The sequence below is a fragment of the Lepus europaeus genome, chromosome 16 (assembly GCF_033115175.1).
Source record: "Lepus europaeus isolate LE1 chromosome 16, mLepTim1.pri, whole genome shotgun sequence".
Classification (NCBI taxonomy): Eukaryota; Metazoa; Chordata; class Mammalia; order Lagomorpha; family Leporidae; genus Lepus; species Lepus europaeus.
The window spans coordinates 55,988,786-56,010,175 of record NC_084842.1 but is presented as its reverse complement, the minus strand read 5'-3'; the positions used below and the strand labels follow the sequence as shown (position 1 = coordinate 56,010,175).

The following is a 21,390-nucleotide window of genomic DNA, read 5'->3' as shown; positions in this document are numbered from 1 at the left end:
GGGGGATGGGATTGAGAATGAAATCAGCCAGTCAATATACTCTGCAACAACAGACACATATTGGGCATGCATATGCATAGAGTTTGCAGGCATTTATAGAAGTATGTATGTCTATAAATAGACACACCCACACGTTCTCCCACTGCCTTGCCTAATGAAACCTGGCTCACCCCATGAAGCCAAACTCAAAAGGTATTGCCTTTTAAAGGTTTCCTTTACTTCTTAGAACAGGTTTTCCCCTTCACTGTGCTTTGATAGAACTTTGCTCATCTTTACACATCTTATCATATTGAGATTAGCTGTTTCAATGGAAGAATGGTAGGACTGCTCAAAAACAGGATGTATGTCTTGTTCATTTTTATATTTCTATAGTATTAGAAGTCAGCAGCCAGTTTGTTTCTTATGTGGGCCAATGACAAGCAAAGCAAAAGAAAAATCCAAGTGTTAGAAAATATTTACTGCAATTTAGATCGTTTTCAGCATCTTCCAAATAATGTGGACAGAGATGAGGTACACTTAATGCATGACTCCTTAGTATGTAAAACACAAAACAGGAAGGTGACTGTCCTTCTTTAAGAAGACAATATATTTTATTACCTTTAATGGGAAGCAGATTTGAAATCTTTTGTAATCTCATGAATAATTTTCATCAGGAAAGAAAAGGAAGAATACTTTAGCATCAATGATGCCAGCATAAAAAATGCTGTATTTCCATGTTTAGACCATGATTCTATTAATTCTTTCAATTACTTTTAGGTCACTTCCAGTTAAGCCATTGTGGCTTATATCCCATCAGGATGTAGCTGTGTTCAAATTAAAAATATTTTACAGAAGGTATGATAAGGGTTTTTAATGATCATGGAGATAGCTCAATAATACAAATTATCAAATTTTTCTAAGCAAAATAATTTTTTTGGTAATATGTTTCACAAAACACTGGGTAACTAGATAATGTGAGAGCTATAATGTTAGAAATATACATGCAAATATGCCAGTATACTTTCTGGCTTTAAGGATAAAAATAATCTCAGAAAGTATAAGTGTACATTCCCACACACATACCTATAAAAGTAAAGTGACCTTACTGAGGAGATCACGTTGAAATCATATGTGAAAGAAGGAAAAATTCTGTTTTTATGTAGATTAAAGGGAAACCATTTAACAAACCAGCCAAAAATAACATGTGGGTTCTTCAAAAAGTTCGAGGAAAATGGTACTAAAAGTTAAGTTTATTCTGTGTGAAATTTTTAAATTATTCTACTAGAGGTCTTCAAGAAATCTTCTGAAAAAACGTGTATCATGAGAAAAACTATGCATGAATTTCAAGGTTGCTTGCACTAAAATAAATGTCTTAATACCATGTTCCTAGAACTTTTTAAAGTGTTCTTGCCAAAGACCAAAGACTGTAGTACCAGGAAGGTATGCTGAGAAAAGTTATAAATAGGTTAGCATTAAGTGTGTTGGCAACTATGCTAACAGGAATTTCTAGGATGCTGGCATTGTGGCAAGTAGGTTAAGCCTCTGCCTGTGACCCCGGAATCCCCTATGAGCGTTGGTTCTAGTCTTGGCTGCACCACTTCTGATCCAGCTTCCTGCTGAATAAAAGCACTGGAAGATGGCCCAAGTCCTTGGGTCCCTGCCACCCATGTGGGAGACCTGGATGGAGTTCCAGGCTCCTGGTTTTAGTCTAGTGCAGCCTGGCTGTTGCAGACATTTGGGGAGTTAATCAGCAGATGGAAGATCTCTCTCTCCCTCTCCCTCTTTCTTTGTAACTCTTTCAAATCTTTTTTTAAAAAAGGGTAATAAAACATTTCTGGATATCTAGGAAAACTGCAATGGGTCCACTTTGATGTCTATTAAGGAAACATTGCACTCCACAAGCTGTTAACTTTCCCTTTATCCTCAGCGCTCCCTGAGAACTTCCTAATGTTAGTGGAAGGCTCTGCAGACTCCTTTCCTCTTGCCCTGGTGTCATTTATTGTAAGATTAGGATCTTGACTGATTGGTTGTTCTGCCTTTGGAAATTAATATCTTCAGCTACAGAATGGTCATTAGAAAAAAAGATTTGAACTATGCGTGCTTTTCCTGATCCTAACCCAAGAGTGAGTAGGCTGTAATCAATTTCATCCCAAATATGTATTACCTTACACAGATGGCCTCTAATGGGCACTATGGGAATTACATATTCAGCAAGCGCTGAAACGTGATAAAATTCCCATGGTATTTGCAGAACTAAAAAAATCCAATGACTAATTTTACTTTCAAAATGTCATCATGCCAAAAGTTATAAAGGTTTTAGGTTGATGATTCTTTGACATAATATTAGTTATCACTGAAAAATCATGAAATAATATTTATTCACTTAGAAAAGCCCACAAAAAGCTAATTTTCTCTTTCAGATGTTTTCAGAGAATGCAGAAGCTTAAAAAAGGCATATAAACAGAAAATTTCAACTCCAGTGAAGATAAAATGTTTCACATAAAAGTACTTAAAAATTTCATGTAGGGCCAGCTAATACGTATTATGGCAGATCTGGGTATTGTGTTTTTTTTCCAGTACATGTTTATTTTACTAAATAATAAATCTTAGCACAACCTATTTCTATATTAGCAAAATTTTGTGTTTAGATGACACCTTTTTAAAAATTTGTGTTATGTTCCCAAATAAGTATAATAATCTTAGTGACATCAATTTAGGTTTAAGATTACAATAAGGACTACTTGGTAGGGGTTTCCTTAAGAAAAATAAAGAAACAATATTGATAAAGCAAGATTTTACCACTGGTGTAAATATGACAAAAGACTAGGAATATTTAGTAGATCTTACTTCAATATGACATAAGATTATGATTAGGAAGGTGAAAAACCACCTAACATTTCCTGGGCAGACCGAGCTATGATGGAAAGAACAAAACACCAAGAATCAACAGGAGCGAATGTGATGTAAAACTGAGATGAAATAAAAGTGAGAATTTTATACAAATCATTTGTCTCTGTTCTTTAGTTTTTTTTTTTTTAAAACATTTATTTACTTGAAAAGCAGAATGACAGGAAGAAAAGGAGAGCTCTTTCATCCATTGGTTTCGTCTCCAAATGCTTGTAACAGCCAGGGTTGGAGCAGGCTGAAACCAGGAGACAGGAACTTCATCTGGGTCTCCCGCGTGGGCAGCGGGGACCCATGTAGTTGGGCCATCATCTGCTACCTCCCATGTGCATTAGCAGGAAGCTGGATTGGGTGCAGAGTTGGGACTCATCCCAGGTACCCTGAAATGGGATTTGGGCACCACAACGCTTGCCCTTGTTCTTAAATCTTTAATAACATGAGTACTTTGTTTCCACGAGTGGGTCACAGCCTCAGTCCTGAGCCACCCCACCGAGTGTACTTAATTTCCCTCTTTCCATTTGCAGGCCTCAGATTCACATTTTGGGATTAGCTCCTTTACAAGTACACATGCATGCCTACTTTTCATTCATTCATTCATTCACAAATACACACTGAGTAGGCAATTCTGGGCAAGAATTCAGGGCTACAACAGTGGGTTCCTTCCTGAATGGGATCTGCCCCTTGGTAGGTATCATGAGAGACCCTTCCTTTGGATGTCCTCCTGTCTTGTTTCCAACTGCACCTCCTCATCTTTGACTTTGACTCTCTTCAAGCCCAAGCAACGAAGAAAGGCTCAGGAATCTAGAGTGGTGCTTTGCAACTCCAGCACCACCAGACACCTGTAGGGCCTCTCACCCACAGTGTCTCAATGGGTAGGCATTAAGGGGGGCTTGGAAACGTGCAGTGTTTACAATGCTGCTGGTTTGAGAACTGCTGATCTAGAACAGGGTTGGCAACCTTTTTCTGCAAAAGGACAAATGGTAGATATTTTAAGGTTTGAGTGTCATAATTCTCGGGGCCAAGTACTCGATTTTGTTGTTAGAACTTGAAAAAACAGTCAGAGTAAATAGGCAAACAAATGGAAGTGGCCTTGTTCCAATAAAACTTTGTTTACAAAGATAGGTAGTGGGTGGATTTGGCCCTTGGGGTGCCTGCAGGCCCCTGCTGAAGAATCCCTGTGAGCATCCCATCTATGCACCTGGATCCACCCTGATTGGTTGCTCTGGATATTTCTTTGACTCCCGCCCTTCTGCATTAGCCTGGCCTTAGGTCCTCTGGTCCAAGTTCTCTTTATTCTTCTTGTAATCTCAAATTGCAAAAAAAGCCTCTTAAGTATGACACAGGATTACCATCAGAGTGAGACAGGGTTGATAATTACATTATACCCTACCTTTAAAATGTTATGTGAATTACTGCACATGATACACCATAGGTGTACTTTCATATAGACTCAAAGGAAAAACATAGGAAAGACATATCATATTCATCTGATGGCTCAAAAAAAACCTATCCAACATGAGTTAAAAGTTGGCCTTGAATCTTAATGAATTTAAGATTTAGCCACACAATCACGAGAGGTGGAGGGAATAAAAGAGGAGACAATATCAAACAGAAGAAATCGCATGTGTGGAGCAGGCATTTAGCACAGCCAATAGGATGTTTGGGATACCTGCATCCTACATTGGAATGCCTGGGTTCAAGACCTAGTTCTGCTCCTAGTTCCAACTCCCTGCCAACATATACCCTTGCGGGTCTTAAGAGATGGTCCAAGTAACTGGGTTCCTGTCATCCACATGGGAGACCAGGATTAAGGTCCCAGTTTCTCACTTCTGCCTGACCCAGCCCTGGTTGTTGTAGGCATTTGGAGACTTAACTAGCAGATAGGAGATCCCTCTCTGATTGCCTTTCAAGAGAAAGAAAAAAAAAAGAAAGGAAAGAAATGAGAGAAAGGATAGTCACATGTGCAAAGACAGGTTTGAAAAAGGATATGTTAGAGAAGTTGCCATTTATTCAATATGGAAATCCTAAGTGAGGTGAGGTGTGGTGATGGGGAATGTGAGGCTGGGAATGAAGCAGAAGGGTCTGTGTGTTATGCTGAGTGTAACAGGAACAAAGAACATCTGGTATGGGGCCAGCGCTGTGGCACAGCAGGTTAATGCCCTGGCCTGAAGCACCAGCATCCCATATGGGCGCCGGTTCTAGTCCTGGCTGTTCCTCTTCCCATCCAGCTCTCTGCTATGGCCCGGGAAAGCAGTAGAAGATGGCCCAAGTGCTTGGGCCTCTGCACCCACGTGGGAGACCCGGAAGAAGCTTCTGGCTCCTGGCTTCGGATCAGTGCAGCTCCGGCCATTGCGGCCATCTGGAGAGAGTGAACCAACAGATGGAAGACCTTTCTCTCTGTCTCTAACTCTCTGTAACTCTTTCAAATAAATAAGTCTTAAAAAAAAAAAAAAAAAAGAACATCTGGTGAAGGATTTTCAACAGTGGGGGGGAAGATCAGATTTACAGTCCTGCAAGGTCACCAGGGAACAACTAGAGATGGGCAGGAATAACGGTGGATACAAAACTAGTTAAGAGGCTACAGCAGTCATCTTCCTCTTCGGCTTCACATGTGGTCAAAGCTGGGGTTTGTGCCATGGGATTCTCATTCCACAGTGCTAGTCCTCAAAGACAGCTGAGGTCCTCTCTTCTCCATCCCACTGGGCAGCATTCACACTCATGCTGTTTCTTCTCAACATCTTTAAACACACAATGATGTGGTTTTATTTAACAGAAGGACGCTGCCTTTCCTTTCATTTTGATCTGGACTATAGTACTAAGAGCATTAAACCATTTGGATGACTCATTTGCCTGTCTATGGAGAAATTATGCAACTGGTTAATTTTTCCAAGTCCGAGAAATAGGTTTTTAACTTAGTGCTTTTCGAACCACAGAAATCACATTTGAAAATCACAAAGCCAAGGGCTTGGCAAATAAGGCCAGCATTTACACACCCAGCTGAAAGGAATCAGGATTTGAGATGTGATTGGGTGTAACTTGCAAAAATAACACATCCATCTTATCTGAGTCAGGAGACGGCAATACTCAATGTGGAAAGTCTACCACAAAGAGCTTTGAAGAAGGAATTTCTCATGCCAGAAACAGGAGCATGTGATTACAGACCAACGAGATTCTTCAGTATTCTAAATAAGAAGATCCTGAAGATGCGTTGAGAAAATAATGAAAAACATTTTCTCACCCTCTTTTTAAGGAATACAAAGTGCCTTTCAAAGGGCACACAGAGGCTGCCTCATTTACTAAGTTGACAAGCCCCACACACGTCAATGCTCTCTCCATTCCAAATGCTGATCTAGTGATTATGCAACTCCGCACTTGATTACATTTTATTTTTCAAGTCTGCAATATTCTACACACATTGCCGCCTACTTCTAAACCAAGTCAGCAGCACAACATATGGATTATTAACATAGGATTTGGAACTAAGACAGAACTGGGATTTGAATCCCTGCCCTGCCAACCACCGGATATGCACCCTTCAGCAAAGTAACTTACCTTACCTAAGAATCAGTTTCCACAACAGCAAGATAAGCTTAACCATGTTGACTTAACAGGGCTGTTCTGTGGGTGAAATTAGATCAGTAGTCCCAAACATTTTTTGAGTAGTAAATTAGGAAAAAAATGTTGAGTACCTACATATGACATAGCTATATTTTTGTATGACCTATGTAGTCTGTTAACAATAAATTACATACATTATAAAATGCAAAACCAGAAGCTATAAGGAGGATGGGATAAACAGAAGTTCTGAGATTTTCTTGCTCACCCCAGTGGATCATCCTGTGCACCCCATTTTAAAGGCCCATTAACTAATCAAGGCAATCAGTGGAAGACTCAGGGTTCAGTAACTGCAGAAAAAGTGGCAGATTTTATTAATAGATGAGCTAAGTGCAAATGTTCTTAAGCAAATAGTTAAACAGGAAACTACTGGAATTTTAAACCACGAAATCACCAGTACATCATGTAAATTTTCATCTAGTTTTTAGACAAATGAAAGTGATATTTGCAGCTACTAAGAATAGATTGGGTAGTTTTATCTGAAAAAGCGTTCCATTCTAATACAGAAGTTACTGTGAACTTGGCAGTCAGACACGCTCAAGAAAAGTCCTGTTTTCTATTAAAGTTTTCTATTTCTCTAGGAATCTGAAAACCATTAGTTACCACACGGTACAAAGGCGCTAACCTGTTGTTTTTAGCCACATTGAGCGGAGTGGTTGGTCTGCACTATACCACACCAAGGTCGTCTTCTAACATCTCAAAAATGTCCACTATATTTTGGGGAGCAGTAAAGGAAGTAATGTAAAAAAAAAAAAAAAAGATCATGTCTTCATTGTCTTTAGTGCGTAACTCAGTGCCCAGGACACTAAACCCTGTCCGGAATGACAGTTTTGGTTTTCAGGTTTATTTCCTATCTTTCCTCACCAAAGCAAAAACAGATTCTTCTGTCCCTCTCCCTTGCTCTGCACCAGCACCTAGAACAGCTTCTGCTGGCTCAGACAGCAACTGCTCAGTCTTTCTATCTATGTCCTCCTCCTACATACATATAACCAACTCGAACACAGGCTTTTAAAATGAATGAGTCTAACCTTCTAAACAATGCATTTTGTAAAATTATTAGCTCTGTTTTTCACATATCCTTAAATTAATCTTTTTTTTTTTTTTTTTGACAGGCAGAGTGGACAGTGAGAGAGACAGAGAGAAAGGTCTTCCTTTGCTGTTGGTTCACCCTGCATTGGCCGCTGTGGCCGGCGCACTGTGCTGATCTAAAGCCAGGAGCCAGGTGCTTCTCCTGGTCTCCTATGCGGGTGCAGGGCCCAAGCACTTGGGCCATCCTCCACTGCACTCCCGGGCCACAGCAGAGAGCTGGACTGGAAGAGGAGCAACCTGGACAGAATCTGGAGCCCCAAATGGGACTAGAACCAGTGTGCCGGTGCCGCAGGTGGAGGATTAGCCTATTGAGCCACGGCGCTGGCCTCAAATTAATCTTAAGTGACAACAGATTTGACATCAATATGTTTGCTGCATGGAAAGCATGAAGTGTATTCATTACCGGGGCAGGCTTTTCTTAAGCAAGTGCTTACGAAGCTCCAGCTTCTGAATAAATGATTGCGCTGGTGCTATGGCATAATGGGTTGAGCATCCGCCTGCAGTGCCAGCATCTCATCTGGACACGGGTTTGAGACACGGCTGCTCCATTTCTGATCCAGCTCCCTGCTGATGACCTGGGATAGCAGTAGAAAATGGCTCCAGTGCTTGGGCCCTTGCATCCATATAGGAGACCTGGAAGAAGCTTCTGGCTCCTGGCTTCAGATCAGCCCAGCTCCGGCTGTTGTGGCCATTTGGGGAGTGAACCAGCAGATGAAAGACCCCTCTCTGTCTCTAACTCTGCCTCTCAAGTAAATAAATTAAAAAAAAAAATCAATGATTTAATAGAATAACTCATTCATTCATCAACTATTTATGAAATGATTACCATAAGCCAAACACTTGAGACATAGTGATGAACATAACACACACAGTTTCTCCTCTCATGAAGTTTTAAGCCAGTGTAGTAGATACATTAATCATACAACATTGCTATCTCATCAAAGGAGAGCTAGATTAGATGATGCTCACATCACAGTGTTCTGATTTTACTGTTAAACTCAGAAATGGTTCCCAACCTTTAATCTGTTTTTTGAAAAAGACAGATAAAAGAGTTTGATACATTTTCAATTTTTTAAAACCATATTTCTCAATCCATGCTTCATAACAAAAGAACAATTTCATCACCAGAGAAATACTGCTTTAATCAATGCTCAATCTAGATAGATATTGGATCTTGTACTATTTTCTATAATGCTCTAGATAAACGATTTGCTTTTGTAACACAGAAGCTATTAGTAGGTAATCTATGCACTGCTAAAGATATAATTGGATTTTTCTATTGAAGTAAATAGATAGACAAAATTTTCAAAAGACTGTTTCCCACCAAGGCACATCATCATAGTTTAACCAATGGTTTAATTATAAAATAACTAAGAAAGTAACATCAGAGACCTCTGTTCTATTCATTTTCAAAGGAATCCAGCAGCACAGGAGAATATGAAGCAAAAATAATTTATGTGCCTTAGAAATATGTTGGAATAAAATTAAAGTGACAGATCAAAGATGAGAAATTTTAGAATGACACATAAAGCTTCATAATTACTCAGTCGCTGGTAATTCTTCCTGAGCAACTGCAAATAAATGCAATTGTTTCATTTTAAAACTCTGATTTTAAAAAATGTAGATCAACATTATAAGTAGTTTCATAACCTAAAATTATGAATCCAAATATGTTGTCATTTAAAATAAAAAGGTCAAGGAAGACAAAACAAACAGGTCAATATTGTCATCTCAAGAAATGAGACAACTGTAAATTCTCTCAAGAGGCGATGAGCAAAGACCAGCAGGTGCACCATCCACAAGACCCAGACCGAAGCTGCAATGCTTCTCAAAGTGGGTCAGGACAACTGATGGATTCGGCATGGTTCAATGGTTCCTTCTGTAGTCTATCTACCTGAAGTTTCTGGTTCCTGAACAAGCCAGGTCTTCTATGTCACCTTTTGGTCCATATTTAGTAACAGATTGTTAAAAAGATGAATCAGTAGTTGATCCTTGATGTAACTTATATAATTAGAATTATAAAATATCCTCAAAAGTTCACCATGTAAATGTCAGAGCACAAAGGGCACGGTTTTATAGCAGAGATGCCTCTAGTTTATAGTTGGATTCCAAAGGCCCAAATGCTTCCCCTAATAGTAATTGTCCATAGGGAAAACAACATCCAGAGGCCTTCTGCAAACATCCCAGGTCTTTCCTCCTTTAGGGTCCCTGGGGAAGCTGAAGGTGGTGCATCCTTGTGCTCAGGTGTGCTGGGTAGAAAAGCAACAAAGCACTGAGCCAAAGGAGAATCGTATGTATCTTCCTGGATGTTCTTGGACTATAGGATGTTTTTTCCAGCTTATACCAGGAGTTATGTCCAAAGGGGTAAAGCTTTAACTGAATTTAAAAAACGGAATTACTACTAGTTTGAGCCAAACATTGGAGTGATCAGAGAGCGAGTGAGCAGGGTTTAAAAGCCCAATCTTAGCTGTATTGTAGTTTTCACTTGTTTTGTAACATATTAAAAATATTTGTGTTTCCAGGAAAAGTTCTATAAATCTTTCACATTTCAGAGTCTTTAATGTAACACTACCATCAATATGTCAATGGCATTTGGTGTCACCAGTTCCAGTGTGCTCAGACACAGCTAGTACTTGAACACAATGATGCTCTGATCTTTTGAGAAGCACATTTTACAAAAAGTTCACACATAGATGTGGTAATATACAGCTTCCAGTCTGTGCTTGGTGGAGCCGTGAAGAGCCCCTCACAGACCACCATGAGGGCAAAGTGGGGGCCAAGAGAGAGCCAGTTAGGGGTTCCTGTCTGCACCAGCACTGTAACCAGGGCAGTTTTGCTTCTACGTTATGTATATCATGAGTCAAGCAATGTTTTGTTTGGAAAATCAGCTTTGTCTGCTTTAAAAAAGAAAAGATTTGAAAACCAGTTTCCATTGAAAAAATTCACTGTCATGTTCTAAGTCTAGTATTATGGCCTACATAAAAATAGACTCCAAAATCACATAAAAAAACAGGCTCAGTGAAAGTAGTGGAGAAAGAAGCCAAAACAGATGAACCCTACGACCGTGGCAGTGAAATTTAAAGTCAGGGCAGCACACAGCAGCTTCTGCGGTCTGATCAGTTAAAATCTGCCTCACTGGGGTAGCCATAAAGCAGTCAACCACAGCTTCTGCTGAACACTGACTCCAGCTGATTTTTAACATAGAAGCTCAGACAAGGAATGAAGTGCTATCACCCGGGCTTTGGAGATATAAAAACCCCGGCTCCTCGAAGGATCGGACTTGGCAGAAGCACTGTCCGAACAATTGCTCAGGCATAGAGACTACCGTGTCAGTCTATTCTGTTCCCCTCAAAAGACTTCTGCTGTCGTCCACCTTGGTGAACTCATCTTTTGAGGCCTATTTCAAAAGTTAGCACCGAGTGTGTGGGTCACTCCCCTGGCTCCACCAGATTTCTTCACCTAAGGAATCTGGTCAGACCCTGCACCCAGAGGGCCATGGGCTGGACTTCCTCATTTGATAATACTAACCATGTAGAGAAAGTTACTTAAATGAATCATTGAATGAAACTCTGGTTTTGGGAGTAGGGATGAACACAGAAACCCAGTCCTGAGACAGGTGTCTGACAGAGCAGCTAAGACACGGCTCAGGACACCAGCATCCCACATCGGACTGCCTACGGTCAAGTCCTGCTTCTCACACCCTGGGAGACCGCAGGTGATGGCTCAAGCACTTGGGTTCCTGCCACCCACGCAGGAGACCTGGATTGAGTTCCGGTCTTCCAGCTTCAGCCTGGCCAAGCCCTCACCACCATGAGCATTGCAGCCTGAACCATTGGATGGGAGATTATTCTCTCTCTGTCACGCTGCCTTTTAAATAAAAAATAAAGTACAAAAAGAAACAAAAGAAAACCAGTGCTTATTAGGAATAGACTGATTGAATAAGGGACCAAACTTTTCCCCTTCTGTGTCTAGATTTTTCAACAGAGGTTAGAGAACATGGCTTTCCTTTCTCATGTATTTAATCCAAGAGGTAGTCATAACAGAGATTTCTGCATCTGTACACTTAAAAAAAATACATACATTTTTAATTGATTTCCCTAGGCAACTTAAATTTCAATGTAACTCATGATCGCCATCTGCTGACAAAAGGCTGAACTTGTATTTCAGTTAAAAGCTAGAATTCACAAGGTTTTTTAGATATCAAAAAACAAAAATATAAAATGGTTAAATATAGAAAATCTATAAACTCTAGGACACTCAGACTAACAATGCTATCTATATACAGTAAACATCCAGAATTTTCTCTACTTTGTTTCAAGTGGATACAGTATGTTCAGAATCCATTTTCAAAAATGTTTGTCGCTCTATATTAATTCTATCTGATTAGCATCAATATTTTGCTCAAGCTGTATAATAAAGGAGAAAAAGAATCATCTCCAATTGATCTTAGCCAAAAGGCCGAGAAGCGATGAAAAAAAAAATCTCTAAACAAAGAAAGAATATAAAAATTGTTAAAAGAATAATAAAATTAAAAATCAGTACTAATTAAAAATTAGTGCTTTGGTTGGAAAGATTGAAAGACATTATGCTCACGGCTTCAGATTACTTTATTTCACCACATAATACCCCCAAAACATAATAATTTATAAATGTGTTAGGAACACACAAAGTGTACGAGAGAGAGAGAGAGAGAGAGAGAGATTGATTCAGTATGTCAGCTGATAACAAGCTCCTTGCTGTGTGCACATCTATAAGCCTGGCAAGTGGGATGTGTCATGTTGGAAGATACTGCACGCACTATTTCATGTATTCTTAGATGTGATAAAAATTAAGTTCAAATATAAGGGGAAATACCTTGATATTCACATATCTACAGTTATCTGATTACATAACCTGTAACCATGTGGCTATCTCCTGCTTATAAAACAATGCAAGTGATAGATAACATATAATATGGAAAACAGACCATGTTCCCTACGGTGATCAGAATCTACTGAGGAGACATGACAGTAATATCTAGGGTTACAAATGGCAGCTGTACGTGACACAGAAAAGCACTTGCAGTGAGAACAGGATATTATCCCGGGTTGCACCAGGGAGGGCCCACGTGGAGCAGAGGGAACAGTCCGGGAGGTGTCAGCAGTGCTGCCACCCATCAAAACAGGAAGAACCATGAAGAACATTGCTTGACAGAGAGGAAGGAGGAAAAACATTGTCAGCCATTACTTAGCTGGAGGCAAGACCAAGTGACCTACATCTGTAACAAGCTAGTTTGACTCTGTGCTGTGCAAACATGAAGGAGGCAGGTAATGGCAGCATTATTTAATGGAGAATTAAGGGACAGAATGAAGACATTTAGGTGCTTCAGAGCACAAACACTGCATGAGTGAGAATTCCAGTCCACTTTTGTAGGAAGTGCATAACCATGGCCAAATTATTAACCATTCTGTCGCCTTGATTTCTTCATCTGTAACCCAGGGCTAACAATATCACAGAAGGCTGGGGTGAGGATTCCACATAAGTTAACAGATAAAAAGGCTGTGTAGGAACAGCACCTGCACACAGTAAGAACTACACAAAACCATTTGCTACTCTTTTTTTTTTTTTTTTCCATTTGCTACTCTTAAGGAAGCAAGACTTCTCGCTATGTATACCACATCCATCACATGTACTCATCACTTTCAGGCTGAATAGCCTAGTTCATTTGTAAAATGAAGACATTTTTTAGTTGTGAGTGAATGATAGAAGTGTGTGAGGTTAGCACAATGAGTGGCCGGGGGTAAGCACCGGCCTGCTCTCTTACCTGTCATTTATCGTTGGCTACTGATTCACACAAGCTGTGTCATTATGATGCTATTTTATATCACACGCTATTCATATTTGTTAGACTCAGGCACACATGTGCTGCTGTGAGCTTGCTTCACATCCTTAGTGATACCGAAGCAACACATGGAAGATGCTGACAAGAACATTGCCAGACTGGCCAGACCTTGCTCCCAAAGTGTGAAAAGAGAGAAGAGCTATGCAAAGCAGTGTCTCATCCCAAAGACTTTGAACCCACATTAAGATCTCTGAACGCTCAGGCAATGAGATGAAATTCAACAGGTAAATACATGTCAAGATATCTTGGTTGTTTTTATTCTATTGGTCCCTTAAGTAAAGATTGACGCTTTCTGGAAACAAAACTGTGTAGGATCGAGGGAGCAGTCCACGCACCTTCTCAATGAGCTCGTAGCTCTCTTCGAGCTTGAGCAGCCTGTTCTGCACAGAGGTAGACGCTCGCTGGTACACCGTGCGCCACTCCTGAAAGTCGCTCTCCGAAATCTCGGCCACAGCGAAACACAGAGTTCTGAGCCCTGAAAAAGAGCACACCCCCACCCCAACACCCCAGAGAAGATCAGATGTAGAAGTCAGCCGTGTCCAGTTTTGGTGAACGAAATCTCATCTTGAAAAGACTAACTGCATCCTGACAATATGCTGACCATGCTGGTCACCGTTCCTCCATCCCCCTTCTCCAACACCCCTTCTCTGTCGGCCGGCCTTGCATCTCCTTTAAGACTCGGCTCTTAATGATCGCTGCTTTGAAGCTACCTCAACCTCCTCTCCTCCAGGACCCTATAGGCAGAAATGCTCAAACTCTCAAGTGTGGGGCGGGCAGTGTTTCACACTTTTCATTGTGGGTCTCCTTGATTCGATTAAAGATCCTGCTGTGCAGGGACCCACGGTTCTTCATGTGCACACCTCCAGTGCCATGCACAGTCGCTGACTCCTAACAGCGGCTGTGCAGATTCTCAGGGAGGATGGAAGGGAGAGAGTTCAGTAGGGTGTACTGGGGATGGGGGAACCTTCCTCTTACTGTGACCCCTGATGGTATTTATTGCTGCTCGTTACCACTGTAATTTTGTGGGAAAAAAAAGTCTTATTTGAGAGTTCATAGCAAAAAAGGATAGCCATCAGGTGGGCCCTGGGAAAGTGGTCAAGGCTGACACTGCAGGTGATGCCTGGCGCTCAGAGTTGTAACTCATTTCACCTTTAGCCAGAGAAAAATAGATGGACTGGAAGAAGGATAAGGCAAGAGCATTATTCAGCCATGCAAGGAGGCAGTTAGCTCATATACTAAGTGTATGATAGGACTAGGCTCTATTCTTGTGGTTGCAACTCAAATAATAAGTGCTTGCACAAAAACGTCAGGTTTAACAAGCAAACAGCATAGGACATAAAATACCCAGAGGACTCTACTTTCCAAGAAAGCAGGAAGGTTATCTGTTGCCAGATCACTGAGAATGGAACTTGGGTCTTGGGGCTGTAGGAGGGGATGTTTTTCTCTCTTGGCAACTTGGCTGGGCTGCCATAGAGTACGAGAATCATTTAACCTGGAGCCAGAAACAACAGGGTGGAGGCCGGGGCCGCACCAGTTCAAATCTGTCTTAGGGCTGGAGTACCTTCACCATCTTAGAGAGGAGAAATCTGTCCCCTGACCTCCACAAAGGAACACATAGCCTGTGCTGAATGCTGGGTAGGCTGCCCCACGACTGCCAGTTAAGGCAGGGCCTTCGGGAATGCGAATGCCATGGACATGTGTGTGTGTATGCTCCTGCATTTTGGAGAACTGGGAGAAGTTTCTTAGTATCTTTGCTTTTCAAAGTTTAGCTGTTTGTTTTTGTCTAGAGTTTTTCAAAAACATTCCTATCTTTTCTCAGCCTGGACCAAGAGGAAGAGGATAGAGTTGGCGGTCTGGACGGGGGCCACTGGTGACATTCCAGCTGAAGGCTATGGAGTGAAAAGGCAGTTGGGTGAGTAGGACCCAGCTGTGACCACTGCTGTCAAGTCTGGAGATAAGACCACACATTCCTGCAGTAACTGTCCCTAATGCTTCACAAGCCCTGCTGACTTCCATCTTATCCGACCGTCTCTGCAGACCATGTGCTGCCTGGTCTCCGTGTGGTGGGCACTTTGCGAGGACAGGGGGCAGCACTAAGCTTGGTTACCAGGGTTCACAGGCCACACACACTGTATGTGGCAGGGACTTGTTAAAATGTCATGAGTTGTAACTAGATGGAGTAACTATTTCCATAGTTCCATAAGTTTTCAATACAAAGTCTAGAGTTAAAGCTAAACTCAGTAACATTTTTAATAGCTCTATAGGTTTATTTATTTCTTCTCTTACTCAGCCTAGAATATTTCAGCTCTTTGACTCTTGCTTCTTTTGCTAAAGAACTGTTTGAGAGGTAAAGTATTTATTATTTATTTATTGGACAGAAAAACACACACACATACACAGGGAGAGGGAGATGGAAAAAGGGAGAGGGAGAGAGAGAAGAGTGGCTAGGTCCAGCCAAACTCAGGAGCCTGAAACTCAATCCAGATCTCTCATGTGGCTGGCAAGAGTGAGCGCTGCTGCCTCCCAGGGGCTGCATTAGCAGGAGGCTGGAGTCAGGAGTCAGGCCCTGGAGCCGAGAGCTGAACATAGGCACTCTGATACGGGATGTGGGCATCTTAACTGCTAGGCCAAATGCCTGCGCTCTCTTTTTACTTAATCATACTGTATTGCTATCACACTCACCTTCTGTAGCAAACTGTTCCAAATGTTTTAAAGTGATTTCTTTGTATTTTGAAGTCTCTGCCAGTCGCTCATAAATTACAGTGTCCTGGAAAGTAGACAGAAGGTACAATGTACTTAAGCAAGCATTCTAAGTTAAATCAGTTGATGCTGGCAACATTCCTGGCTGAAAGTCAGCATAAAAACAAGCAATCACTTTTAGCACTGGTTTTGTCTGATAACACTGCTTCCTCATTGACAGCTCAGACAGAGAGCCTCCTGTACATGAAGGTTCTTCATCCATGCAGTCAGCCAACCTTGGAGCAAAAGAGAAGGGAGGCCTCTGATGACCGCATCTGTACTGTACACATGCAGACTTCGTTTTTGGTCTCTATTCCCTACGTCATACAGTAGAACAACCATTTATATGGCATTTACAGTGGACTAGGTATTAGAGGTGATCTAGAGAGGAATGAAAGTATACGGGAGGATGTGCCTGAGTTACATGCACATAGTCCCCATTTTATATAAGGGACCCAAGCATCTGCAGATTCTGGGGTCCTGGCGGCGCCCTGCAATCGGTCCCCTGCAGATCTCAAGGGACAATGGCAAAGTTCTAGACCTGCTTCTTTCCAAGCACACCTCTACCACTCCAGTGTTCACAAACTCATTCTAGCAATATCTCGCTCACTTCCCACATGCAGCAAGATCGCCCCCTATCCCTGAAGGTTTTTTTTTTCCTTTTTACATGTTTTTTATGTATTTTTATTATAAAGAAAAAAGATTTCACATTATTTCATAGACACAATTCTCAAAAGCTAACCATACTTCCCTCCTGCCTCAATCTCCACTCCTTCCTTCCTTTCATTTTTTGCCAACAACATACTTCCAATTTACTCTATAAGCACAGGCTTAATGCGCCAGAAACCATAATGTTCAATAAGTAGAAAGATCACTGTTCCACAGGAAATAGACAATAACCAAATCATAAGGTATCAGTTTCATACCTGCCCCCCCCCCCCTTTTTTTTTGCATTTTGTATTAGGTATCACATACCAGAGTTGCTACAAAGGGGCACAGTCCAGAGACTGTTTCAAGAAACAGGTTGGGGAGCTCGACTGGACAAAGCCCAGGAGCCTGTGGCCCTGCTGCAGTACCTGTCAGGACTATACAATGCCAGTGTACACAGGGGATCCCTAGGGAGTGTAACAGCATTGGAGCACAGACCCTTCTAGGGCTTAGAGTGTCTTTATGGGATTTCTGCTCAGACTTCAAGAAGTACAGGACTAAATCTGGTATAGTGGGGAGAACCTGGGGCAAACTTCAAAATTGTCCGAAATGGCAGAACATTTCTGTGGGTGTCACTTCAGCTTTAAGACTCAGTTTACTTTATCTGTAAAATTCGACTACTGGATTATTTTTAAAGTCCCTTTAACTTTGGCTTTACGAGCCACTTAGGTTTCTCTAGTTTTTGCACCTCTGTCATTTGCTTGCTGCTTCTTTAGTTGTTCTCCAGCTTTGGTTTAATGTTTTTTAAGAGTTTTAGTATTTAGTTCATGATGGTTTTATTAGACCAGGAAACAATAAATCATTTACCTGCAATTTCTTTCTCAGTGGTATAACCCATTTTGGGAACCCTAGTCTCAGGGCTGAGATCTGGAAGGAGACTAATGGTGTGTGATTTAGAACCCTTGAGAGAAACAGAACTTAGTGACCTCAAACCAGATGGAATATTCCAAGCCTCAACTACGAATTTCTTTTCATTTTTTCAGTGGCAGAATCAGAAGGGGGCAAAGCAGAAGGAAATGATCATTTCCCCTCATGGCACCTTCCTGAGATTGAAAGGTGTAACTTATGAATTCTAGTATTTTTCCAGAAGCTCATGAAATTGTCAGTGAAATTCAAATGGGTCACTTTACCATCAAGAAAACACTTTCTTAAAGTTAAAATCAGGAAAGCAAAAGTGATAAGTAACATGGTTAGGAAGACTAAATCCTGCAGTGTATCCAAACCTTGGTGGAAGAAACTGATACTTAGAACCCAGGAAATGAATTCCCCACCTTTCCCCTCAGCACGGAGAAAGGCAGGGGCAGAATGTGGCCTCCGCACTACACAGTGCTTCCAGATGAGGATCTCAGTGGGCCATGTTACAAGTGAAAAATAAATACACATCGATCCTTTTCCACCCTTCTTGTCACTGCTTTATTCGGAGGGTTAAAGCAGGAATTCAGTACACTGCGAGGCACCGAGAGAGGTATCTTCCCAGGACCTGAAGCACAAGTATGCCCTAGGAGAGCACCTGGAGCCTCTGGGGTCACACGCAGGGTCCTGTGTAAGGGAAACCAGACAGCCAGGACTGCTGCTGTGGGAGCTGCAGGGCACAGAGTAGACTCACAAGTAAAGAGCCTTAGGTTTCAAAGAAGCTCAACCTCATGATTAATCATCCTCTTTGGGGAGTTTTCATTCAAAAAGCTAAGTTTTCCCATTCCTCTTTTAGACTGAGGTTCTCTCTGCCTTGGTAGGTGTTAGAAATTTTGTTAATAAGAAGATAGCAGCGGAGAAAAAAGAACAGCAGTCAATACTGGAATTATCTAGGAAATTTTGATGTAAATTAGTCTATTTCCATCAAGGAATTTGCTCTTGCTGTCAAGTGAAACAGCAAGGCAAGGCTGACCAGCTATAGGAAGCCTGGGCCCCTTTGCACAGGGACACCTGCCAAAGCCATGAGGCACACCCAGGTTTAAACCCAAGTACACAAAGATTTTCTGTGTGTGTGTGTGTGTGTAGTTCAGAATGATCTGCACTTTGCCTCTGAGGTGGTACTGAGCTGCTGAAAATAGCTACCTTCAGATGTGGTTGGTTTGTCATATTATAGAATTTTATTTAAGAGATACCCAGTTTGAACTTTTCATCACTCTAAGGTTCCGACAGTATTAACCTTATTAACCAAGTTTCTAATTCTTCCTCTGGTACGTAAGTTTTTTTTTTTTAGTAGGAGTCTTGCTTTTTTGAATAAATTTTTACTCATATAAATGTAACTTCCTGGGGCTGGCGCTGTGGCTCAGTGGGTTGAAGCCCTGGCCTGAAGCGCTGGCATCCCAAATGGGCGCTGGTTCTAGTCCTGGCTGCTCTTCTTCCCATCCAGCTCTCTGCTATGGCCTGGGAAAGCAGTGGAAGATGGCCCAAGTCCTTGGGACCCACATGGGAGACCTGGAGGAAGCTCCTGGCTTCAGATCGGCGCAGCTCCGGCAGTTGTGGCCATCTGGGGAGTGAACCAGTGGATGGAGGACCTTTCTCTTTGTCTCTACCTCTGTGTAACTCTGTCTTTCAAATAAATAAAATAAATCTTAAAAAAAAAATGTAACTTCCTAAGTTGCTTATTTTCATGGATATAAAGGGAATATTGAGTACTTCCTTTTTTTTTTAATTTTAAAAATTGGGGCTGGTGCTGTGGCATGGTAGGTGGGGCTACTACCTGCAGTGCCAGCATCCCATATGGGCTCTGGTTTGAGTCCCAGCTGCTCCTGTCCGGCTCTCTGCTGTGGCCTGGCAAAGTGATGAAGGATGGCCCAAGCTCTTGGGCCCCAGTACCCACGTGGGAGACCCAGAGGAAGCTCCTGGCTCCTGGCTTTGGATTGCCACAACTCCGGCCATTGTGGCAGATTGGGAAGTGGACCAGCAGATGGAGGACCTTTCTCTCTCTGCCTTTCCTTCTCTCTCTGTGTAGCTCTTTCAAGTAAAATAATAAATCTTTTAAAAAAATTAAAAATTAACAAAGCAATTCAACTTTATTGTAGAAAATATGGAAAGATCAGAAAAAATAAGTCATCCATACACACATACCTACAGACATATGCACACACACAGGGTCATTATACTGTGATGTGGTCAAGTCAGCACTGTCTTCCAGATCACTAACTCTGTCTCTACCCCTTCAATAGTGTATAATATAAAATTTATCCCATTTCTTGATCTAAAAATTATATTTTTTAATTTATAAATTAAATTATATAATTATGTATTTTATCTTACATGTATCTTTATTTCTTTAATTTCTTTTTGATTAAAAATAGTTGGAATTTATATATTTGTATTCTTTTTTTTTTCCACCTCTAAACATTCTCAGTGAGACTGGTCTATACAGCTCATATAATCTTGAGTCAATCCATTTCCATTTGTTGATGTTGCTCATTACCACCCTTGGTATGAAATTTTCTTATGTGCCTCCAAGCTTTGCTCCTTCTGAGCCCCTCTTTGCACGCATGCCAATCTCGTGGCTTTGCATGTGCACAACCCCTGCAGCGGTTGGCATGAGCTTTCCTCAGTCTCTTTCCATAACTGGGGACTCACCACTGTCTTAAGCATCAGAGCAGGGAGGCTGGCTCCCATAAGCATTTTACAAGCAGAACTGTTTGCTCATGTACTCCCACAAAAGCCAAATTCCAGCCAATCCTGCATACTCCCCACCCCACCTGGCTCAAGAACTTCAAGGAATCCCTCTGGTTTCCCATTTGATCTACAAAGACATTTATCTTGCTTTTGAGCCAGGTTTTGTCTTTCAAATTTCTCTTTATACTATCTCCATTGTTTCTATGTTTTGGATTAGAGAAGGTACATCAAAGTAGGAACACACTCTTCTATCTTGACTGGACAATGTTAATGATGAATTCTCAGTGCACTCTGACTGCTCAGGTTTTCTGCTGTTCTTATCACCTGTTGATCACTCTACCATGGACTCAACAGTTTAAGTTCTCTAAACTTCAATGTCCCTTACTGGTTCTCTACTTCTCTTTTATACACACTACTTTATTCACATAAGATCTCTTCAATCCCTTGCTTTTAATTTCCAACCATATATGTGAATAAATAAAACTAAACACCCTGGATTCCTTTCCCTGTGAAATCCAAGCATCCCTGCCTGATGGCCCGGATGTCAATCCCAAGTCTCTATTTTGGTAAGTGGTCCTAGATAGTTGACTCAGTTAGGCAGGAGAAATCCAGTAATAGTCCTAGATAATCTTTCCCTTCTCCCCCATGCAATCAATTACTAAGTTCTAAATCTTTTCCTATCGTCTTCTCTGCAACTGTCCTGGTTCATTCCTACCAACTGTTGCCTGGTCTTTGCCAATGGCCTGAACTGGTAGCTAGCTCTCTGTATACATCTTTTTTGAGCTTTAAATCCTGTTCCCAAATGACAAGGGAAAAAAAGCACAAATTCTTGAGCATTAAAAAAAAAAACAAAAACTGACCTGACTCACATCCAT

At 41.4% G+C, this 21,390-nt stretch overlaps 1 protein-coding gene across 2 annotated transcripts in view; it reads right to left on the bottom strand.

The window, feature by feature from the left end:
* Positions 1-21,390, bottom strand: part of ATP8A1 (ATPase phospholipid transporting 8A1) — a 257,106-nt gene that overhangs the window by 107,872 nt on the left and 127,844 nt on the right. For both annotated transcript variants that reach the window (XM_062213046.1, XM_062213047.1), the window contains 2 exons: positions 16,151-16,235; positions 13,804-13,943 (listed from right to left, as the gene is read on the bottom strand). In XM_062213046.1, coding sequence (XP_062069030.1) covers positions 13,804-13,943; positions 16,151-16,235 — 225 coding nt within the window. The remainder of the gene's footprint in view (positions 1-13,803; positions 13,944-16,150; positions 16,236-21,390) is intronic.